Below are 25,265 nucleotides of genomic sequence, written 5' to 3'. Positions count from 1 at the left end.
AGCTGCTCTGTCCATTGAAATCAAACCGGGCATTATCCTCACTTCTGCTGGCTGCAGCACAATGACTGTACAGCTTTTCAACAATAATAACCCACCACTAGCAAAACATGATTGAGGACAATTAAACATGAAATGAATCATTTTAGCAGGGACGGGGTCATTGCTGGGAAAATTGTACTCAAGGACAACTTGTATTTCTCAAGTAGAAGTAAAATTACCTGTTATTCAGTTCAATTTCATTCAAATTCGTGCACGGTGTACAATAAAATTAAGTACAATCCATTCTAATGAATAAACATTAAAACACAAGCAATAAATTGAATACATCATAGGGTATTAAAACAGATAAGCGTGTGTACTCAGTTATATTGCACATGATAATATTGCACAGTTGGATGTTAAGTTCTCTAATGGCACAAAATTAAAAACTGTATAAAAGTATTAAATAAGTAAGTTAAATGTACTGAGTAAAAGATACTGCATTGAGAAGGGGTAAGATATTATATGGTGATAATAATAATATAAGATCCATACATCCATTACCTGTACTGTTTGTCCTTTGAGGGTCGCAGGGGGTTCTGGAGCCAGCTGACACTGGGCGAGAGGCAGAGACAGATAGAAATCCACACAATCATGAGTCTGTGATTGACCTCACCTCAATCTGCATGTCTGTGGCCTGTGGGAGGAAGCCGGCGAAAAAAGTACCCGGAGAAAACCCACACAGACACAGGAAGAACATGTAAACTCCACACGGAGGGACTGGAATGCAAGTGAGGAACATTCTTGCTTTGAGGTGCCCAGCATGATGTAGGATACAACTGTTAGATTGAAGAGCATCTTTAGGCTCTCAGGTGTACATGGGGGGTGTATATGTGGAGCTCTGCCCTCCAGCATCCACAGACCGTGATGCTCCAGACTCAACAACAGCTTCATCTCTGCTGCAGCCAGTGATTCTCACACAGGAAACCATTACTTCATGTGAGTTTAGGATTTTGACCCTAAATCGAGCAAAGAAAAATACTTAAAGTACAAAACACTTCAGAATGAAATTCCGGATTTTAAAAAATAAGGTAGGCTACTGAAAAAGTAACTACACAGTAATGAGAGTAAATGTAACTACTCCCACTCCTGTAGTTTAGACAATGAGGAGCCTGTCTTAACCCTCTGGGGTCTTAGGGAATTTTCTAAATTTGTACATGTCGTCTTTAATTTACCTTTTAGACGCACTGGCAAAAAGCCCGATACCCATTTATATCATTTTCATCAGGACAATCTAAGTGTTGTCTATATCCTGGGGCTCAAATGTGACCTGGAGCATCACGTAAAGAGATAACTTGGCCCTAATAATGAAAATCTGATTTCAGAACTTTAAGAATTTCTTCAAAACTCTTGTGAAAAAATAGCAAATTTAGGTTAAAGACACAAATTTCAAAGCTGATCCCAGTTTTTAAAAGTTCTGTTGATGGTTTTTCTCAGAGTAAAAAATCCAGTTATCAAGTCATTTCTACCTTTGATCCCAGATTGTATAACGATCAGTTGTTTTGTTTTTGTAAATGAGCAAGAAGTGGACTGAGAGGGAGACCTGGTCCTGCAGCTCTATGGCTACTGCTTTGTAAAGTGGGCCCCAGCTGCCAGTGAGACTCACACCTGACTAGTTTATTTAAACATGAAGATTAACAGAGATGGTGGCAAAATATCACTAACAACACGGCCTGGCATGTTCAGGGATGAGAAAATATTATTGCGAACATGGAGAGTGACCAACAGACACAAGACGTGTAAATTCATCAGATGGAAAACCTCATTTAACAAGGTCATATAACACTGGGAACTGTCATCAATCATTTCCTGGACACAGCGTGAGAAGAAGCCCAGAAGAACATTTCTACGAGGACCTGCAAACTTCACTGGGCTCACAGACCTCTTGGTTCTTTCTTACTTTACAAGAGCATCTTTGTTTTTTTGGGGATTATGGCCTCTTTTCTTTTTTTTTTGAGTCTGTTTAACTTATTGCAGACTTACTCCACATTGTTTTGGTTTCCCCTTCCTGTATTGCTTCCTTTCAGCACTCTCAGGATCTGTAGTGTTTCCTCTATAACCAATAAATGGGAAGCATGGGGTGTTACCAGCACCAGCCATGACATATATAGAAATATAACTGCATCTTCAAGTCAGGCCTGCTCAGTTGTTCATGTTTACTTTATTTATACAATGTAGTGGTATGACATTGACTTGTAATGGGATTTCCAACTCATAATAATTGTGGTTTTGTTTGCTCTAATTGGCTATAACCCCTCCACGGTTTCCCATAAACGAGACATAAAAAGTCTTGCAGTGCACAAATTGAATCCAGTGAGTAAAGTTTTGGGACTTTCACAGGAACCCAGGGGGGAGGTAGTAGATGCTGGTTCTGGGAGGAGTCCTGCCTCCTTTTTTTTTTTTTTTTCCCAGTAGGATGACACGTGAAACTTTGCTGAGGAGGTGCTGCTGGTTGGTGTGTTTGCAGCACTGAGCCGTGCGGAGCTCCGTTCACTTCGGGAGGGACTCAAACCCTCCACACCCGTGTGGCTCCTGCCTATTTTTAGACTAATGGGGGGAAACGAAGGGGCTTGAGGAAAACTGCAGAGGAGAAAGGAAACGGGTCTCGACTGAGCTGCGATGAGCTCGCACAGCGCCGCGGAGTGACGAGGGAGAAAACTAAGAATCCAAAGTTTTTTTTCCTTTTTTACTGAAGCTCGACGCTTTTGGCTGCAGCGAGAACTGAACTTTGAATCAGTGGCCTCCGGAGCAGCAGCAGCGGCGCAGCACCAATGGCTGCCCTGTGCCCAGACACTCTAAGCGGATACTTGCAGCAGCAGCAGTCGGACCAGGGCTCCAACAGCGAGCGCAGCACCGACTCCCCTCTCCCCGGCTCCGAGGAGGACCTGAGCGGACCGCATCCGCTGCCCGACCCGGAGTGGACCGAGGAGAGGTTTCGGGTGGACCGTAAGAAGTTGGAGGTCATGTTGTTAGGTAAAGAAAACACGCACACACATGTGCTCGTTTATTGGAATAGTCTCACTTTTTAATGCGTTTTTAAACTTCCTGCCCACTTTTATATATATGTCCTCTGACTTTCCTTTGTTTGTGTTTCACACATAAAACAACATTTAAACAACACAACTACCACTTCTACCAACCTCCATGTGTTGCATTAGTCGTGAGCGTGATCAGGGAACTTCAGGGTGTCACGTGCCTTATCTGGAACCAATCAATTAATCCAATTAACGCGAGTCAATTTAGGACTTCCAATTAGTGTCACCACCTTCTATAAACAAAATAAAAACCCCATTTTCAATCTTTTTCCGGGTTAACAGTTGTGTGATCGTTCAGGCTGACTGAAACTTAACTTTGGACATGAAGGTTGAGGAGGTCAAAGACATGAGAGAAGGTCAACCATCAGTGAGTCGTGGTGTGTGCATGCAGAGGTAGTAACGTGCCCCGGCCACAAGCTGTCGCTGTGCAAACTCCCATGGCGCCCATTTGTTTGTAGACTAAACTGAAATTGACCTGAACTTGCAGCTCACTTACTTATCTGCAAAACAGTTTGCATGGAGACACAACTGATTCAACAGTCCAACAGTGGACTCAAACAATAACAGAAAGTCAACGTGATAAATAATCATAAGTACATTAACCACAGATTTAATTAGAAAATGACACTTTCTTTTCTGTCATTGATGCATTTAGCCTCAAAACTCTAAACCAGAAAGTTCCTTTGTGTTGCAGGCTACACGCGACAGCACATGTGGACTCTCCCTGCTCGTGTTGCGTTGCTGCATGTTTTCCTTTCATGATTAAATTGATCTAGTGTGTGATCTGTAGCTCTAATGACGTGACAGTGAACAGTTAAACAAACGATGACAGGCTCATAAAGAGCCAAGGCCGGGCCCTGAGGTCCCTGGAAACTCGGGAGGTGTTGGGCATTTATCACATGGAATGGAATATTGTTATAGCGTTAGGTAAGTTGGCTGGATTCCTTATTAAGTCCACCGGAAGACAACAAGCCAGAGCCGGGAAGCAGCCAAACATGACCTTATGAGAAACAGACATACTCGCCCTGTAGTTAAAACATAATATTTACTTAATCCACATTTCTGATGTGTATAGCTTTAAAGATACAAACTTGATGAAAACTGCTCGTTCGTAGTATTTAAGTTTGTGACTTTCGGAGTATCCTCAGCGAGCAGCTGGTCCTGAAGTAAGTTTATCCTTTATCCTATACACACAGACGCACACACACATTTCCCCCTGAGAATGTCCTGGTTGCTGCCTCGCTCCTCAGTACATTCCTCAAAGCTCCATGTCATCCCAAACTCTTCCAGGAAAACAACTTAACCAGAGGCCGGCCCTAAATCTGAGTGTCCCGGACATGCCGCGCGCCACGTCACACACAGGGCGTCTAAAAGTGCCTGTACGTTGTGTTTAATCCATGTAGTTTACTGTATCTTTACCGTTTGTTAGTTTACTCTTGTATTTCTGCCAACATCCTGTTTCCCAACTGTTGCTTCGTGACATCATGGCTGACGCTGGTCGTGTTGTTGCTGCTGCTGAGATGCAGAACAGGAATTACCGCTGTGTTCCACCATGTCCCGGTCTTTCTGGTCAGTTGTAGGTTCAGGTTTAAATACCACGTTATCTCCACTGTGAAACTGCTTTAACCTTTGACCTCAGGCCTTCGGGGAGAATCCAGGATGTCTGGTTGCATCACATGTTGCTTTGTTATCTCTCAGTAGACATTACGCAGTCCAGGCATCTGTTGACTTTTAGACATGATGTATTAATAACCACAAACGGATAAATTATGATCTGGATTTGTTTCGACTTAAAGAATCAGAGATTCTCATCCCGTTTTTTGTTCCTTGACTGAAATTTGAAACTCGAATATTCTAAATAAAAAAAAATAGCATTTTTGGTCTCATCCAGTTCAGCCCGAGCTGTATAACATCTGGCTGTGTTTTGATTGGATATAATGTAGATTTAGACGCGGTACATCATGTTCTGAAGGCCTGAGTTTCGACTATAATTAAATAATTTTATGGGAACTCCAGCATATTTTTACTCAGTGTTTTATTGTCTGTGACGGTATCTCTGCCTTTTTTTTGTCCTGGAAAATGAATTGTGCTTGATCCGACGGCAAAGAGCCACACGTTCAATCAAACTACAATCACTTCCCAAACAACAGTAAGTTAACATGTTTTTGATAGATCCAGGTAATATGTCTGCACGCGGTTCACTGATCACCTAGTCCAGGAAAATTACATATTAAAGATGCTGTGACGGACGCTTGGAAGGATTCTAGTATGGCTAAATATTTATTTTAACACATTTCTGCCACACACATTCATTAGAGATTTGGGGTGAAAAATAAAGATTTGTTTCTTTTGAAATACAGAATCTGACCCGATAAACACGTTAATCAATATATTGTACAAATAATACAAATTAATCGAACTATGAACAAAAGATATTTATTGGCTATTACATGCACAATTGTCTGTTTTTATCATCAAAAATAATAGTAATCTACTGATTAGTCACATTCATTTAAATAGCACATTTAAAAGCAACAGGAGTTGACCCAAAGATTAATCATCAAAGCAATTAAACATAAAGCTATAAATAGTCAGGATGAACTGTAAGAAAAACAAGAGATTTGAATAAAACCAACCACAATAAAATGGCATTAAAAACAGGTAAATAAATTAAGATTTACACAAATGTGTCTTGAAGTTTGACTTGTTTTGTTGTGAGGGTGACCTTGGTATCAAAAAAAAATTGTTAGGTGATGTGGAACTAACCATGAAGGACTTTTTTAACAAAAGATATTCTGTATTTCACCACTGGTAACCTGCCCGAGCAGGAGCGATGTATTGTCTCTTTTTAGTACCAGTTAAAAGTCTGGCAGCTGCATTTTAAATGATCATTTGTAGATCAGAAAAAGTGGAATAGATAAACCCCCATTTACAAGGATTTATAGTAATCCAGCAGAGAGGTGATAAAAGCCTGGACGACTGTTTCCAGGTCCTCCTGAGACAAAAACAGCTCTAATTTGGCTGCGGTTCAGAGCTGATAAAAACTGCCCTTTACAACACTGCAAACTTTTTAGTTTCAGAAACTTGTCCAAGAACAAAATACGATCTAACAACATGGTGTAGATGGAGGCTGAAGCACAGGGGGCAGACTTTAATATCAGTTTTCATTTTGTCATTACGGCAATTAAAAAGGTTCTTCATTGAGTAGGTGCTGTCAGGTGTATATGGTTGGTATATTAGATATATAGAATATTGTATTTCTGGAAGATAGAGAGTCAATGCATAGTGATAATAAAATTGCACAAGAACCAGAAACAGCAGATGTCATTGTGTACCTGGTGGAAGGTTTTCAGTTAGGAGGAGGACTGGGGGAAGACAACTCCTTCCTAAATATTTGAAATAAAAGGTAGCTTGGAAATTGGCCTGTGTGATTATGATGGTCATCGAGATCTGGGCTAAAAGGCAAAATAAAGGGGGGAAATTGCAGTTAAAAACCTCCTTTTTAAAGAAGCATTATTAATTCAGTAATTTTTTGTATATCGCTCAGCATTTTATCCACTGCCTGATTGATACGGCAGACAGACTGTTAAAGTGTTTAAGGTACTGCCAGAAGTCCTTTAAGTTTATTGTATCTAGTGCCAAGGCAATAATAGCAATTATTTTGGCCGTTAATTATAAATTGGAAGATCTTTTCCTAATAATAAGCCTAGCTGTACTCAGACGGGTATAGGAAGTTGGTCATAGTGGGACGTGGGACTGGTGGAGAGGCATATAATCAGGGGTTGCATGAATTCTGCAGAGTAAAAATGGCTCAGAAGCTCACCGGGCTCATTAAAACCTGTTTGTGACTCACCAGCGTTTCCCCGCACTGAAGCGAAATCCCAGCGTACACACTTTAACAAGCCATTATTTGACTGTCGTAGTTTAATTCCCCCGTTCGAGCCCAATTTGCATCAGGAGAAAATGGCAAATTATTAACTGCTGAGCAATTACAGATTTACTGTCTCTCACTGGCGCTCAGGTTTCTGTGCTGAGATCGGTAAATAGAGTGTAAAGTGACAACTAGATCTCACCCTGACAGCATCTGGGTTTACTGTTGTACTGCTGGCACCCTGGAATAGAACTCTCCAGTTAATGGCTTGGAGACCTTGACAGAGGCACGAAGGCTTGAAAGATAATTTTATGCGTTCAGGGAACAGTGTAAGAGAACTTTTGTGACTTTCTTTTTTTTTTTTTTTTAAACATTCATTATGAAGTTAAGAGACCAGGGACAAGTGTGGGAAAGAAGTAACATTTTCTCCAACCATGATGAATCGCAATTGAGCATCTGCAAAAAATCGTTTTCCATGGATTTATTCAAGCGTACATTACCGATGTCTTCTAATGCGATTGGGCCAGTTTGAAGAGCTCTTCCTGCTCAGACTGGTATTAATGGGAGTTCAGTGACTGTGCATAATGTCCTGGTGGAGCAAAGTGTGTGTGTGGGCACACATCGTAACAACATGTTTGCTGAGTAACGGCGACAACAGCCTACAATTAGGCTACATGAGGCTAAGTGAATCATTTTCCTCATTGAGCTAATTTGTTTTGCTGCTCCTGAACCACAGACCATTATTGGGTGGCTTCGTCTCAGAATGGGGAAAAACGGTTCCATATGACAGTGATTGGCAAATTACAAGGGTGTCACAGGTATTTTCAATATGTCGTGATAAGTATAGTATTAGACCTGTTGTATCTCTGGTTACTTATTCTTGGAGTTTTTCTGAATGAGCATGTTGGAAAAACTGCAATTTGAGGCAACAGACAGAAAAGTAAGTCATATTGGAGGCCAGTGGAAACGCTTCCTCTGAGCAAGTAAACCATCCCTCCAGTGAAAATTGGACGATTACATCTTCAATATTTCTCTCCTTAATGTTTTCACAATGATTTCTCTGGCTTCTTCTATGCCCACATAATGAGGGGAGTGTGTGTGAGGGCCTCATCCTCCTCTTCCTCCTGGGTGCTGAGTAAGACTCGCAGACAGGAAGGAGTGAGTGTCTTTTGGGGAATGTGCTGCAGGCTTCGCTCCCTCGTGTCCCCCCCCCCCTTTTTTTTTTTTTGTTTTTGTTCCCTCTCAAGCATTCAAACACTGCTCTGTTGTTCCAGCTTCCATCAGATCCACTACGGAGTCGTTGGACCTTCACGGGTCATTATTCCTACACTACAACACAATCCTTCCTCTAACCTCCGAACTCTAACCAAAGCAAAACCAAGCAAAAATTTTATTGAATTGACTGATTGTAGTCCTCCGCTTTGAAGCCAAAAAGTGAAGCTATGGCTGCACAAGTAAAAACAAACTGGTCGTTATGTACAATATTGAAAGTATTTTGAGTTTCAGACATCGTGCTGTATCTCATGTAACCCTGTTGTATTTCACTAATCCAAAATGACAAAGATGGTGAAGTAGGGGAATCTTACAGAGACCACCCTTTGGAAAAAATGCAGTAAGGAGTGGAAAACAATGGACAGAGCCAGCTTTCCACAGGAAAATCCTTCTCATGTAAAGATGTGAAAATCCCTTATCCCCTCAGATGAGGTTATCATCTGTCATTCAGCGACATTGTGTTGTTTAAACTAGATTCGGACTGGATTCTGTGTGTGGCAGCTGTGGCCGTGCCAAAGCAGCTATTGCTTTTATTTTGGAGCCTCGGATCCACTTAAAGAGAAGTTGCCGCTGTCGGGAGAAAGAGACGCTTCCTATTCAGTAAAGTAGAGATGTGTTTACTTCCAGATGCATTCAGCTTGGTCAGTAATAGGTTCTGGACTTTAGTCTGATTGAACTTTGGCCTGGGAAATGGTGAGATTCTTCAGATGTCAGTTTAAGGTGGATGGGTAAGATGGAGTGACCTGCAGGGAATATTGTTAATTTGTGTGTTTGTCTAATGTCTTGAATACAGGATGGTCATTGCATTTAATTAAGAGCAAGAACTAGAATATGGGGGAAATAAGTGTTGGATTAGAGATCATGTTCCGAAGTTGAGTTACTAGCCAGGTTCGCTCCAGCAGCTTTTTCCTCAATATTATTGTATTGTATAAACTATATTCTTTACAAACCTCTTCACTTTTATTCAGTAGTGAAGATATACGTAACAATTCATCATTAAAATGTCTGAAAAATGTCTAGACCCTATATCTGCTCTACCTGTGGCTTTGCCCGTCTCTGGGGTAAATGATGAACTAAGATCCCGCTGACAGCCAGTTAGCCAGTCAGCTGCTTTTCCTTCCACAGTTAATGGATCATGGTTATCCATTACCGTTTTCCTCTTAACGTAAATACAACTTTAAACATTCCCTCATCCGAGCACATAATTTGCACCCTGAGTATCGTCAGGTAGATTTTCATCGGCCATGGCTGTGAAGACAACAACTCCCATGATCCCACGCTGCTTCACGGCGTCATCAAACTAGGTCTTTGATTGAGAAGACCCCTAGCAGCTGAAGTTACATATTCTATGTTCTGATCACAATAAGACATATTAGAGCGAGTAGAATTTCTCACCTCTGCATCAGTTGAGAAATATTTTGGTTTATCTCCAAAATGGCCACTTTTCCCAAAGCAAGAAAAATACTCTGGCATAAGCATTCGATTTCTTTAGTTGGTCCAGAAATGTCTGGTTTTCACTCTTTAGCAATATGTCATCCTGCCTTCGGGAAAATAATTAATCATTTGTCTCTGCCAGTGAATCTGTTGAATGTTAAGTAGAATAATTTCAACAAGCACTGTTGATAACATCTTAGATAGAACATTTTGCAGCATTTTAAAATGAATCCAAAGTGTTTTTAAGGAAAGTACAACATCAAAACAACCAGACTCCAATTTAGATGCTTCAGTTGATTTAATTACTCAATTCCACTCTTCAGTCGGCTTTGCCCAGTTACCTCTCGCCACCTTCCCCCCCTCTCCCCTCTCTTTCGTGCCGCTTTCACAGTAACATGCTGATACAATTAAACAATTCTATTCAACTTTGCTTACGCGTTGAATTCCTTCATCCTGGGCATGATGAAGCTTTCAGGAGCTGTAATATAGTTCACCTTCAGTCCGTGGAAAAACCTGTAATTCATTACTCGAGAAAATAAAACCGGGAGTCCTATTTCAACAGTCCAAGTGGAGCTGGAGTGCTGTGACCCATTTCCCCGCTCCTGGAACTGTAAATGGGCTGAAATGAATACCTGTTTTTCTACATCCCTCAAAGCTCTTTTTCCTCAACTCTTTTCAAAGTGCAGATTTACATTCTGTCTGGTTTGTGGTTGCTATTTTAGAAAGGTTTCTTTGGGGGGTGCAGCCCTGACTGATGCCGCACGCGTGCGCACCCCCGACGCACACACAAATGCAGAAACGCGAACGCATGCACGCCACCCAGCCACTAACCACTCCCCCCCGAGAGCTTTCAGTGTTTATCCTTTGGAGAACCTCGGGTTTTGGTTTGTTGTTCTCACTCCTCATTCAACATCCAGCATAATCTGCCTTTTCTCCACTTGCCTTGATTGGAGAGAAAGCCTTTTTATAACGGTGCCTTTTAAATCTGCTCGCTGCTGCTGCTGCCAGATTATCTCCAGTTGAACAAAAGACAGAAGGTGGGGAAAGAGGGAAGGAAATCTAGTTCTGCATAAATTGGTCCAAGAGCTGGCGTTTGATTAAAGACCATCGAGCTGTTCTATTATGCATAAATTACTGCTAATTCATATCAGTAGAGATAACTGAGGCTGAGTTATCAAGTACAATTATTGAGGAAAGAATGTCCATCTTGGAAATCCTGTACAGATTCCATTGTGGAAGCAATGGTTTGAAAAACACAGACAAATGTGAAATGTGAGGGATTTCTCAAGACTACAATGTTGACAGTGCAACTCTCGACCCGTGAAGTGAGACTGACTCCCTTCGCTCCATGGGGGGTTCTAACACAGTAGATACCAGGCACCGGGAATGTACAGTGTTGTGTAATCACTTGGCAGCGTTCACACAAGGGAGATGAAGGAGGAGACGATAACCCAAACATCTTACCAGTGACGGCTTGATGCTTGATGTCTGGTTTCCTGGACTGTGGGATTCAACTGTGTGAACTCATAATGGATTTAGTGTTTATGGACGTAGTGAAAAAAACAGTTAAGACCACCGAATATTTCTAATTACTTCTCCACTGTGTCATCCGTGTGACCCCGGGGTCAGTCAGTCCTAGTTTCCTCTGGCAGGCGATCGTCTTTGTGTGCCAGAAAGCAACATCTGGCACTTGGTGAATGTATTTGATAGCACAGTTACTTGGCAACGCTGCAGGAGTTGAGAACGAGGCGTTCTAAGTACAGAGGTGACTTCTGCTTGACACAGAAATACATTGACAGGTGTTCAATTTTATGGGAGATAATTTCTTTACCAAAAGCTGGAAGTGCTTGTGGTTTCGAAGCGTCAAGTTATATTCCTTAGGATTTCAGTCTAGTGTCACCCGCAGTCACTGGTGAGAGCAAATTCAGTTTAATACTAAAGTACACACGCAGTGAAAGCTGTTTTCTCAGAAATGCAGCAAAAGAGACATTTTTATCTGTTTTAGTGCAGCCAAATAAACTCCATCCATCCATTATCTATACCGCTTATCCTTTGGGGGGCTAGAGGCATTTCCAGCTGATATTGAGCGAGAGGTGTGTTCACCCTGAACAGGTCTGCAGGATATCGCAGGGCCGACACACAGAGACAAACAACCACACACGCTCACACTCAAGGATTGGAAGTCTCCAATTAACACCAATCTCTATCACCAGTCTTTGGATTGTGGGAGGAAGTAACCAGATAAAAAAACCCACACAGACATGGCAAGAACGTGCAAACCTAAGAACCTCTTAGTGCTAAACCTGCAGAAATAAGTGCAGTTGTGATCAGAGTTTTTGCACAGTTAAACATTAACAGTGAGACTGGATTACATTCTGTATCCCTGGATTTCCTTGTCCATTAGTCAGCAATTTGAATCTGAGGGAATGAATGACTTTGCCACAATCAATGAAAGCTACTATATAGAGGTAAATACAGAACATAGAAGTAAATACAGAACATCAAATTATTTTGTATAATAAAAAAATCTAAATGTATTTGGTTTCCTATTTGTAAATGGGCAGTAAAATATCATTTGGTAGGAATCCTGCCATCACTTTCGCTCAGAAAGCATCTGTGTAAAGTGAATCTTGAGAAACAACCGTTATGCAAAACATTTCACATAATAAATAAAAGGCATAACAACAGTTCTGTTCCAAAAGCAGGATTTGTAGTAGGAGGAAAATCACGAAATATAAATAGCCTCCAGTTTTTCTTTCAACAAAGTTAAAGCAGTCGGTGTTGAAAGCTCAACATGCTTCTCTGGCAGTGTTGATATGAAAGGGCACATAAGGTAGACGGCTGCTTCTGCTGTATATGTGTACTGCTCCAATCCTTACTTGGTGATTAGCTGCCAACAGTTGAAGTGTTTCTCAAGATGCCAACTTGCCCAAAGTGTTCCAGAGCAGCTCACAGGGAGACGGAAGTTCATAACACATCTTTTCCTTTTATATCTCTGCAAGAATTCAGCGTCAGATCTGGATTGACGTACTTGTTGCACCTTGATTTGTCCGATTTTAAATTTTTATGAAAATCCTCAATGGATCTTCTGGGCAATTTACTATATCATGACACTGTACATATCAATATGGCAAAGTACTATTACAAAACTCTCAACAGAACTTAAACCAATTCACCTGCTCTCTCTGAATGAGTAATACAAATATATATTGATACTAGTTTAGCCTTTAAGTAAATTGTTTGTCTCACTTTTACTTACCACATTATCAGTAATTTCAATATAAGAGAATCAGAAGTTTTCTTGCCAAGTAGGTTTACACATACAAGGGATTTGCTGTCCAGGTTGAAAAATGGTGCTGTCTTACTCGGGCCCGCTGACGATACAGTGAAAATACACAGAGCAATGAGCATGGTTTCTTACCTAATGAGCTTGTTGCAACACATGTGTTTTCATGTTTTGCTGCGGCTCCCTGAGGCTTCCATGTTGAATCAGCTGTGAGCTGCTGCCTGCACTGGAGGGAGGGACGTCGGAGAGCTGGTGCCCACCCGCTCTTTAAAGATATCTAAGGGAAATGTCCTTTTTTTTTTTTTTTTTTCAATGTACTAGTAGTTGTCGTCTGTGTGTGTGTGTAAGGGGTGGGTCAAAAGTCTGGCTTTAATACTAATCTGTCTCACTTCAGAGGACTGACATGTCGACCGTTTCCTAGATTAGGGTTGTCATTTGTTATGAAATCCTATCCAGGGGGAAATAGACTTGAAATGCCTGCGTAGACGTTTTCGGTGAAATGTCCCACGTTTCACCTTAAGTCCTCGTGTGGTTATTGCCAGTACAGAGGATTTGGTCTGAGCAGCCCTGCAGTTTTGAGATTTAGCTGGTGCCTCTGGGCTCTTTTGCTTTTTTGTAATCTAAATCCTCCCGTCTTCGTCGAGATCCTTCGACGTGAAAGATTTCGCTCAATAATTCTGGGACAGCACGAATCTCTCGGCAGCCAGGTGTACAAACTCCCCCTTTCATTATTTGATACTTTTTTTGAATGACTAATATAACTTGTTAAAAAATAAGTGGATATTGGTTTACATGTGAGCCATGAGGTATTTTCCCTCGTGTTATTATAAAAGTCATTGTGGATTTGTCAATTCTAATTTGGCTTTTGTTAAACTGCGCCTCACTCTCAAGCGTTCCATTGTACCTGGTGTAGTGTAGAAAGTCAAACACGCTGATAGTGAAAACATCCGTATCAAAAATGTCCTCTGATTGGATTTATTCGATTTAAATGTCTATTGTTTGTTTGATTGTTGCGTGTGCATTGAAGCCAGGGCTGCAGAAATCTGCGCTATTTACATTCCTCCAGTGTCAAAACAGCGGAATCTCCCAGAAAGTCAAGTCCCTCCACAAAATAATGGAAACCAGACCCGGTCACATCTGCCAACATCCAGTCCTCTATGCTTTTCCACTGTAACGTCTCTCACTCTTATTTTTTAAAATGTGACAGTAATTAGAAACATCAAATACTGTAAATTCGAGGATCTGATTAACCGTGTTTATTTGATTAATAGATTAATGTTCCATGTAAAAAAAATAAAATAAAAAAAAAGCGGACAGAATTGATTGCGACACGTGATCAAAGCTCAGGGGTCTCGTGTCGTGGTTCAGCTGTGATGCCTTTACAATCTGCTGCGCTGGGAGGGAGGAGCGCTGCAATGTCCTCATATAACCTGCTTGAAAAGAACAACACCATCGGACCATTCTAGCACTTGTGAAACAAATGAAGCAAATCCGCTTTGATGCAACTCAAAGCTACTAAACTCTGAAAAATGTACTTTAACCGAGGGGTATTCTCTTCAACCCCTCGTCCAATCATTCCATCGATTTGACATATGAAAGGCCTATAATTTACACCCGGGCTTTTTGGTTGGCAGACAAAGAAGTGGGTTTCTGGGCTATTTAAGTAATGAGGCATGAGCTATGCATTTTTGTGGTGAAATGCCTGTCAATACTTTGAGGAAGGGGGCAAAGACAAATGTAAAAGATCTCCCCGCTCTGCTTCTCCTCCTTCTAATCTTATGTCGTTGGCAAGTACAATCTACAAGTAAACAGAGACGTCTTGTAGAAGAGAACGTCAATTTGTTGACCGCCGTATTTGATTTTGGTGTTTTCCGGCATTGAAAGGTTTGCCAGTCAGCAGCCATCTCCATAGTGCTGTGTCAGCGCTGGAGAACGGCTTGGCTGCACCCAGTATCCTTCTGCTTTAGGAAGGAGAAAAAAACACAGTCTGGCTTGTGTGCGTTTCTTTTTTTTTAATCGCAGTCGTCTTAGGTGGCATGGATCCAGCGACTACTGCTGCAAAGTACCGACAATCCCTTTTTTAAAATTGCTGGGAAATGCCTCAAAAGCAGAATGTTGCGTGACGGCGAGTTTCACATGTGCGCTGAGAACTTCCTGTAGCAGAGGTGATTTGGAAAATGGTAACAGGCTGGAGGTCGAAGGGGAGGAGAATGATTCCAGAAAACAGAGGCCCAATGGGTGAGTCCAACTAGTCAGCAGCCGAAATCTGAGTGCACCCTTAACTCTAACAGTAACTTTAACAGCAGAGATCAAGAAGTATATTCAACGTGCAGTTTTAATGACCTAGCGCAGTGTCGAAGTCGGCGTATAAACGGATTGGACTGGCTTCTTGAACTTTTCTGTTCTGTCTTCATCGTTCTCACTTGACATGAAAGCTGCAGCAGTGGCCAGTTGTTTTTAGCACTCCACTTAATCATTACCAGCATTACCGACAAATAACTCGACCACTGACCGTTCGGGTGGAGATTCAGTTGTGTTACGCTAGTCAGGATTAATGCAGCCCCGAGCAGAGGATCCAACTGACACTAATTTTAGTGGCATCACTTGTGGCAACTCATCAGACTTGGAACAGCTTCCTCTAGAGAAGTTTTATACAACCTTCTTTCTTTTTATGCAGTAGTTGTCCCCAAGATCTTTAAACAGACTTTCAAGTGTTCCTCTTTAACGTTTGACAATCTACACAACCGATGTAGCTCTGCTTTTCTGGCCCTCGCACTGGATGATAACATCATCATTGCTAACACCACTCATATCGATGAGCACAGCACTAAAACCTTCTATTCAGAGGTCATGAACCGAGCGTAGTGCTTTGGGTAATGACCTTTATCTGCTCTGTAAGAAGCTTGAGTAGCTGCAAATGCCTAAAGCAGCCATTTCATATAGAGCAGATCCAAGTTAAAACTGTCATTTGTGTGTTTTTAGGAATTTGTTTGTTTTCCTTATTGCAGATTTACAAAGACACCGTACTGATGTATATCTCCGAGCTCATAGCACGCCCCGTGCTGCACCTCTCCTCTCTCCACTCTGGGTTCTCCCATGATCAGTTCACACAGCACACATGTTCCAACAGGATGTTTTGCTCTCCGCACATGGCTCATATTTTCACTCATGTTCCGATTCCTTTCAGCTCCCTGCGCTCACATGCCACAGATTATGCTGCATTGTTAGTCTCAGTCTTCGGTTGCTGTGAGGTTAATAACCAAACACACTGTATAAGTTAGTTGTCGTTATTTGTGTCTCTGAATCATGTCGTGGCCTCGTTTGACCTTCTTGTTTGACTCTGACCAAAGTTTTTTACTTGGATCTGAATATTTGAAGATTCAGAACCAAGCAAAGTTTTATAGTCTGTGTTCTGTTTGAATTCATCTGTTGTAATACATCTTTGATTTTGTGTTTTGGCGAAGGTGAGACTGGATTAGAAATGTTCCTGATACAGATTCCGAAACCTGGACTTTGCATATCAGTCAATAAGGAGGACTGATCCAATACCTATGCGTGACGATTGCTATCATTGTTGAATGTGCTGTTACTAGTGTTGTTATTGGCAACCCCCCCCCCCGAAACTAAGGTCTTGCTCACAGTACACATGGCCATTTTACTTGTGGAACATTCCACAGTGAAACCTTGCCAAATGCTGACATTTTATTCGGTTCTGGTTAATGTTACTCTCCTGCAAATCACTTCCCCTTCTTCACAGCTCTCATAGCAGTACTTGCCAGTGGCAGTAAAGTGCAACTGCAGCTTTGGTGTGACGAAGAAGTGATTTCTGGGAAAAGAAAATTGCTGTTTTATCTGGCTGAAACTAATTCACTGTTTATCAGATCGGTGCATCGATTTGCATACTCGTCGATGTCCAACCCAACATTTTTGGCAGTATTGGAGGTGTTTTGGATGCTTGGTATTGGAAAATCTCTAAGCTGGATGTACGGAGACTCGTTGTCATGAATTAATACTATGAAAATCATATTCCATTCGGCACAGAATAAAAAGTGTTATTGAACTAGTGTTATAATGAGCAGTTGGTGGTGTTTGTTGTGTAATTACTTGATCTGACTGTCGCATGGCTCTGCTGTAGCTACACACCTTTTGTCACTGACACCATCCACACAACTCAGGCAAATCAGATGGTCTTCTTCTTTTATTCCTTCTTCACGCATGCATCGTATTCTTCATAGAGAAAACATCTGTTACACATCCATGACAGTACTAGTTGAACATTTAAGCAATACAGAATGATCAAAAGGAGTTTAGCATCATTACCAAGGAGAATTTTCTCATGCAAATTTCTATATAAGTGGCATTTTAATTGGTTTGCCACGTTCCTGGTTGCATTAATTTGCCACTGAGACTTTACTTTACCGTTGGGATCTATTATTGGTTATTTAATGAAAGACTAGAAACCACAGAGAAAAACAGCCACTGACCTGCTTCTGCTAAACTGTCTCAGTAGACGAGTGGGGGGGAAAAACAGGCTGTTAGATGTTACTGCTCGTCTTTTTTTGTTTGTCTTAGTTCTTACAGGAAACGTTTCCAGTAACCGGGTCTTTCATAATCTTGGATAACTGCAGGCCACCTAGGAACTGAGAGCTTCCGTCACAGCTGTTCCTCACGAAACTAAACAGTGCCCGTGCCAGTAATATTCATTTTCAGTGTTAGTTAATCTAAGTCATTTTTAATTAGTTATCCTGTAAATTTCACAAATGATGGCAAGTAGCCCGACTAATTCCCACAGCTCTAAATCTCAAACCTCCAGTTATTGAGTGTGGGAAGCTGCGATCAAGTGTGTTTTTATATTTTGCTTACACAACAACTGGAATTACTAAGAGGAATTGTTTAAAACAGAGGTCTTCAACAGTCTTTTTTTTTTTTTTTTTTCAACCAATTTTTATCCCACGAATCTTATTGTCTTTAAATACACATTAACATGAATCCAACATATTGGCAGAAGACGTTATCTTTCAGTCAGCAATGCACACATTCAGTGACACACAGGAGCTCTCTCAAGCTGGGCACCGGTTCACTCACAGCACGAGACTAGCCTAGACCTGTCCCTCCAAGCCTCCTGTACACAAAGAGGAGGACCTCTTAAAATTGTGTATTAAAAACACATTTTATACTATATATATATATATATATATATATATATATATATATATATATATATATAGTAGGGGGTCCCTGCTCCATCTCTCCATCAGTCCTTGGCCTGAAAAACGTTGAAGACCCCTGGTTTAAAACTATTGTAGAATTGTTTCAGCGATGGTCCTAACTCCTCACTGAGACGTGTCAGTGTTCTTTGGCGAGCCGCACGTCATTTCCACTGTCTTCACCATTCTCGGCATGATCTGTCATCTGATTATCCACAGGCTGCGTCACTGCGAGCATTAGCCACTCGGTAACACTGCTGTGACTTTAAACAAAACCTGGCGGCTCTGGAAGCTGCAGAACAAGTGTCAGAACTTGTTTTCGCAACTTTATTTCATCATCTGTGACGGTTTCCATCTGTTGATCTCTTTGTAAATTTCTGTCACAACTGCGTTTCCAGAGTAGGGCATGTATTTAAAACATGGGCCTGCAGTAATTGGATGTGTCACAGGTTTACTTTTGTGGGTAAAAATACTGAATTGGACATCGTCCTGTTTAAATTGAGGCTATGCAGATTAAGCGGGATAAGAATGACGGAAGGGTGATAGTTGGCGGTTGGAATATTTCCTTCATTTCTTTGACCGCTTTGAGAAAACAGATTTGAGAATCCTGTGAAACTATCGTGTTTCTCTGCGTTGGACATCAGTCTCTGAACTACGTCCTTCTTGAATTTCCTTCAAATCATTATTTATCAGCTGAGTGCTGAGCTGAGCAGTTTACTTACACAAACCTCATTTTCAATTATATCACCAATTCAGCCAAGTCAGGCCACTCCCCATGTGTTCGCAAACCGCGGCCTGTTGACTGGGCAGCCTGCGTAAGTACACGTGTTCAATTCTTCCGATAACTGCAGCAGCAATGGTTGGAAATGAAACTGCTCAGCGATGGTTTTCATTTTCTGTGTTTCTCCTTTTGAAATGTAGTGTTGACAGTAGGAGTTATAACAATGTTTTTCACACCCAAGTTTAAAATGGTGATTGTCCTTCAGCTCTGCGTGCAGTGCTGCCATTATATATTCTTTCTAAGGGCAAGGGTGTATACATTACAATAAATTTAGCATAAAATAGTATCTAGAGAATATAAGTTTCCATTAAGACTCATTCTTACAGCCGTGACATTTTCAGTCTGAAGGAGAAAACACCATCATATATCATCATCCATCTAATAATTCCAGAAATCTGTCTGTCTGCATTTGGCTCATATATCTCCAGAACCGTTGGCTTCACACTTGCCATGTGTATAGATAAGTGCAGGAGGAAGTGCAGTGTTGGATTTGGTGCGATTTGTACAGGCAATGTTTCAATAATAATATACTTTGAATATTTGTATCTTGTATATAATTGACGACCAGCGCTCTGGACTCATTTTAATGTAATTGACATCGTTGATCATAATAGGGCGTTCACAACAATTGAAATGAGAACATACTTATTCATTTTCTGCCCTTCACAGTTTCCTAAAGCCCAAGGTGACATTTTCAGATTGCGCGGAACAACAATCTAAACAATAACAAACAATAAAGATACTGAATTTACTTGAGTTGATTGTATAAAAGTGGATTGATCGAAACAGTCTCTGATGAACGTTCAGTCGACTCAGCGATACTTTTTCTTTAAGCTATCATATCGTTCTCTTTGAGCAGCGAGCTCAGCTTTTACGACTGAACTGTTTAACCCGGATCGACTGTGCTGCTGCTCCTGACCCAGATTTGCGCAGACAGCAGCAGATCCATCCTGGAGAATGCTGGCTGATATGCATCATTAAACCTCCCCTGTTCTCCCAAATGACAGAGGAACATGAGAGTACTTCTTGGAGTGCAAAGATGTATTTTGCATCAACAGAGCCGCCCGCAACTTGAAGGATTTGCAGATGTGTCTTAGTGACTACAGGCCCCGACTTTCTTTGGTCGTGGGCCCTGGGTTTCTATCCAGCCCACTGTATCAGCTGCGGATAGAGTTTCTTGGCTTTTTCACCTGTTTGGGAAAACTACTTTAAAACACCAGTGCTCTCTCTAAGTGCTTATTTAGTTTACAGGTTGTTCACAAGTTTTCATATACTGTGGTTCCCAAGGCCGGCAGCGCACTGTGTGCTGACAGACGGATTTCAAACTTGCGAACGCCTCTTTTGAAGAAGTGCGAAAACCGACACCAGTGGACTTTAGTGTGGTACGAAATATTCCATTAACTGCTTCTGTAATATGCCCAAATATTTTCACTGTATCCATCAATTTGTTACACGGAAGCTGAATCCAATCTCTAGGATTATAGAAAATGACTTGGAGAATTTAACGCCGTTACTGCAAATGAGCAGCGCGTGTCCCGGTGCCAAAGACAATATCCAAAGGAACTGAGAGCCGCTGTGAGTGCGAGTGAAGATACTGTGACACTCTGAGGTGACCAGATAATCAGTGTGTGATTTGGCTGTGTCAACTTTACACCGGGTTCCTCAGAACGGATATTTATTTCTTCTCCTTCTCCGTCTCTCTCTCTAGCTGCCACAGAGGGGAGAGTCAACGGCGGGGAGGATTTCTTCCAGAAGGTGAGTTTGTGTGTAGTCTGCGTTTGGGTCGTGTTTGCTTTGTCTTCCTCATCTCTTTCGCTCCAGCCCCCCGAGCAGCGCTTCTCTGTGTCTCTCTCTCTCTCTCTCTCTCTCTCTCTCTCTCTCTCTCTCTCTCTCTCTCTCTCTTCTCTCTCTCTCTGTCTCTCTCTCTGTCTCTCTCTCTGTCTCTGTAAGGCTGCAGATGTCGGGTGCTCCTCCGGTCACTCATCCAAACAAACAAAGACAATAGAACGAAAGTGACGTGAAGTCACTCCGGGGCTCTGATCCTATAACACAGCTGACACAACACACTGAGCCCCCTCTCTTACATAATGTACCATAGTAAACCAGATCATCTCTGCAGTTTAATATGAGAGAGCAGTTAAACACAGGCTTCACCAGGACAGAACTGCCTCATTGACTTTGTCCCTCATTTAATTAGTTAATGTGATAAAGGTTTATTACACGCAATGAAACAAGGATCCGCCTCAGTAATTTTAAATAGTGTCGAATGGGAATTCTTTACTCAGTGTGTGACCGTGTTGGTTTTTGCGGTAATTTTGAATTAATGATCTTTATTGCAAGCTATAACTACAAGGATTTTTATTAAGTTTGGGACCTATTAAAGCTTCTATGTCCTTAATAAATAAATTATATGTGAACATTCATTCATCGTGCTGCTATTAGTTTCCTCAAGTTTTATTGTCTAGTCCTGATCATGGCTGATAGCTGATAAATATCAACTTTATAAAACAATAAACATGCGTGTGAAAAATTCCTCAATAAGACAAAAAAATGCTGCTTTCATAAATGACAATTTGCAGTTATTAATCAACTAACTTCATTAAAAATCAAATTCTTTACACTACTCGAAATACTTTTGGGTTTCCACTCTTTTAACAAAAATCTGCATCTACGCCTTTTGTTTAAAGAAATATCTCCGTCCAGTTTTGCAAAATATCCGCATTAGTGTTGTTGAAGCACCAGTGCTCCATTGTACACTTGCTCACATTTTTCAAGGTCGGTCAGTTGTTGGAAACTTTGCCTTTGTTCCTCTGAGGCCGTCTCAGTGTTTTCTCTCACTTCTTGTTCTCCTCGTCACTGAAGATGGTTCTTTATGACTCTGTGTTTGGGTCGTTGTCGTGCTGCAGTATTAATTCTGGCCTCCCTCATGGTGTGTGATGGATAAGAATCCAAACTTCTGAAATCTACTTTTCAAAGTGCCGTATATATCCATCGGAAAATAATTAATCTTGGTAAAATTCTTATTCCATATTTTCTAACTCTAATCTTGACACAGTTCATTGTATTTTTGAAGCAAAATCTGACCACAGTTGGCTTCATTATTAGGAAAAACAGACATTAACGGCTTTGGAGTGAGAACATGTCTTGTGAATTGGCAAATAAATAATTCTGATACACCCCATTGAAATCATTTAAACCCTAACGTGCGTGTGTGTGAGTCGTGTCATGATAAATGAAGTCATGTATTGAAATGAATCTGAAAATAATGAAAACGGTCACATGTCAATCATCACAGTCGAGTATTAGCGTTAACTGAGTTTCATAACCACGGAGGTATCCTGTTAATCATGTGGTTTTCCTTTTAAGTGTCCGAAGTGGATTTGTTTGTGTTTCCTGAGAATGTTTAAGTCCCTCTATAGCATGTTAATGGGCTGTAATGAAATAAATGATGGACGGCGGTTTGTTTTAGTATTCCCCTTTTGTCTATTTTCCGTATTTGGTTTTGGAGGTTAGGAAGCTTGAGTTAAATGTCAAAGAAGGAGGCAATTTAACTGTCCCTGAAGCAGTTTTTTAAAAAAAAACCAAGTAATGCAAACCAGGCGCCTTGAGATTCTGCTCCATGGAATTTTAACAAGAGCTATAGATGTACTGAAGCTGTGTCTCCACCTTTTTTGGTTTGGATGTAACTGTAAAGTTTAGATGTTCAATGTAGGTGTGAAGACTGAAAAAATATGGCTGCTGGCGCATCAACTTCTACCGGTCGTGATTTTTTGTTTTTGTTTTAAGTCCCTGGCTTAAATATTGTCACAGTTCAAAGAGTCGGTGGTTAGCAAAGGTTAAATTGTCAATTATGAATTTAGTGTGCAGCTGTTTGGGTTGGCAGGCTGGTGAGCCTGGTGGAGGAGGAGTACATTCATGTTTTTACTGTAGGTTTTCCATTTGGATATATACAAGGTAGGGTCCCTCTTGATAGCGTGATCACCATACATGCCCAATTAAAGCCAGGAAAATAAACCCAGAGCGCGACTGGAACGGTATTGTTGAAAGAATATGGATGAGGTACGTGTGTGTGTGTGTGTGTGTCGAATACCTTGAAGTTGATGAAAATGGAAATTCCTAGTTGGACCGCTTCCTGCCTGTCCAACACACCCATGTACTACACACACACACACGCTTGGACTAATAAAGAACAACGCTCTCCCTCATGTGAGACGGCGTTTGCTCATTTCTGACGCACTCTTATGAGCAAAGCTTTGGGAATGAGACTAAATGTTTTTTACTTGTTTGCCATGAAAGCACGAAATAGGCTGTTTTATTTAAAATTTGCCCTTTTTAAAGATATTTTTATATCTCACAGTAACTTATGTGTGATTTGCTCCTGCATTACCACTGATTTTAACAACTAGTGAAAACTTGCTGTTGTGTTAGAGGGTTTTGATTTGTGTCCCAAGATACTGATGTTAAGACAACATAGGGAAAAGCTGAAGTAAAAGTGTGTGTGTGTGTGTGTGTGTGTGTGTGTGTGTGTGTGTGTGTGTGTGTGTGTGTGTGTGTGTGTGTGTGTGTGTGTGTGTGTGTGTGTGTGTGTGTGTGTGTGTGTGTGTGTGTGTGTGTGTGTGTGTCCCTTCCTTTATAGTTATTTCTAACAAACTTTATGGTTAACCTGTAAAACATAAAACCTCAATTTCATTTCTTTGTCAAAAGGTTTTGATAACATCTTGAGAATTATTGCCAATGTTATTTTTAATGTATATATCGATCAGTTGCAGTATTGGAAAAATGTATTCGTATTTGGATCAACCCCCCAAAACATCTGTCCGCCTCTTATGTACGGGAGGGTTTTAAGTCAGAGGACATTAATGGGGGATGTAGAGTCTAGTATTTGATTGAGCTTTGTCACTTTAATGATGAGGAATTATTTAAAAATAGTTGAGTTATATCGTCTGAAAGGATTTCCCCTGTATTTTAAAGGCACAGAATCTGAATCATATTTCCTTTTCAGTTGTTTTTCTCACTCAGAAGAAACTAGAGGTGAACCAACGGCCACAAGCAGGAGACCTCATGACTGTGATGATGACTCTCCCTCATGAGAGGAGCCATGTGGTGATTTCTGATGCACGTGCACTCTAGACTTTGGGAATTAGATTTGGTCGTTTCCTCAGCAGTGAGAATTAGAGTTCAGTCTCTGACGAAAGCAACATGAGATGGTCCACCCCCGCACTTTCTCCCCTGTTGCTCTTGCTCCCTCTTTCTCAGTCTGCTGAACTTCCTCTCAGTCCAAAGAAACATGTTTGCAATAGAGCGCAAACAGTCCTCCCTCTTCATGCAGTCAGTTGAAAAGTATAAAGGAAGACGTGATGAAGTGGGACCACAGGAGGGTGCCACAGCTGGGAAATTAGCCATGTGCACGGCCCTGCTGCTCACATGGGGGAATCTCACCAGCTTCATGCCCCTCTTTCTTTTCCATCTGTGGTTTAGTCTCAAATCTCAGTCTCATGTTTTCCCTCCCGCTCTCCCCTCATCGCTGCTCCTCCCTCCTGCTGTTTTAATGTTATTTCATCATTTCACTCCATCAAACCACAAGTGTGTCATTGTTATCAGTCTGTAAAACGGGGATTTCTCCACAAATTAAATGCTCGATTGTTGAACAGAATGAAAAAAACCGTGTCATTGGACTGTTTTTGCAGTGAAAGTTTTAGACTGAACTGTCGCAGCATCAAAACCAGGACACAGACCAATTAGCTGTTTGGGGAGCTGTGTGCGATAACTGGGCACCGCACCGCACCGCAGTAGAGCTCGCAGTGGCTTTGTGTTGAGAGACTCCTTTGAACCCCTATAGTCACTTCATCCCTCTTCCATGGCTCCTTCCCGGGAGTTGTGGTTTGCGTGAACAGAGCCAGACATGACATGTAAGTGCCAGTGCACTCTGATCTCAGGCCAGGCGTAATTCATTTCATTTGGTTTTATAGCATTTGCACATCTCACGTTTCTGGGTGTTGAAAGGAACAAAAAAAAGGTTAGAATATTTGGGTGACAGAAAATTGTGAGATGTTGAAACAACTTGGTCAGTATGAGCGCCATCAAAGCAAACTATAGAAACTAGAACGACACTCGGTTCAGTGCATTAATGCCACCGGGGCACAAAAGGCACCTTAAATTCAATCATGCTGCACCACACACTAGAACATATCAGTGCCTTAAAGGTTTGGTTGGGGATTTGTTTCTGAAAGACTTTTTGTATATCATTTGTTGAAATCCTTTTCAGGTCCCGACAGCCATCAATAATAAAGTTGTCTAAAAGAAAACATCTGGTGTTTGTGGGTCTCGTAGGACTGTGATA

At 41.3% G+C, this 25,265-nt stretch overlaps 1 protein-coding gene across 2 annotated transcripts in view; it reads left to right on the top strand.

Annotated features, from left to right (window-relative positions):
* Positions 1–2,474: 2,474 nt before the first annotated feature.
* Positions 2,475–25,265, top strand: part of LOC118118982 (protein bicaudal C homolog 1) — a 58,229-nt gene continuing 35,438 nt past the window's right edge. For both annotated transcript variants that reach the window (XM_035172588.2, XM_035172589.2), the window contains exons 1-2: positions 2,475–3,012; positions 20,634–20,680. In XM_035172588.2, coding sequence (XP_035028479.1) covers positions 2,811–3,012; positions 20,634–20,680 — 249 coding nt within the window. In that variant the 5' untranslated portion in view covers positions 2,475–2,810. The remainder of the gene's footprint in view (positions 3,013–20,633; positions 20,681–25,265) is intronic.

This window comes from Hippoglossus stenolepis, chromosome 12 (assembly GCF_022539355.2).
Source record: "Hippoglossus stenolepis isolate QCI-W04-F060 chromosome 12, HSTE1.2, whole genome shotgun sequence".
NCBI classification, from domain to species: Eukaryota; Metazoa; Chordata; class Actinopteri; order Pleuronectiformes; family Pleuronectidae; genus Hippoglossus; species Hippoglossus stenolepis.
The sequence above is the reverse complement of the archived record's forward strand: the minus strand, read 5'-3'. Positions and strand labels throughout refer to the sequence as shown.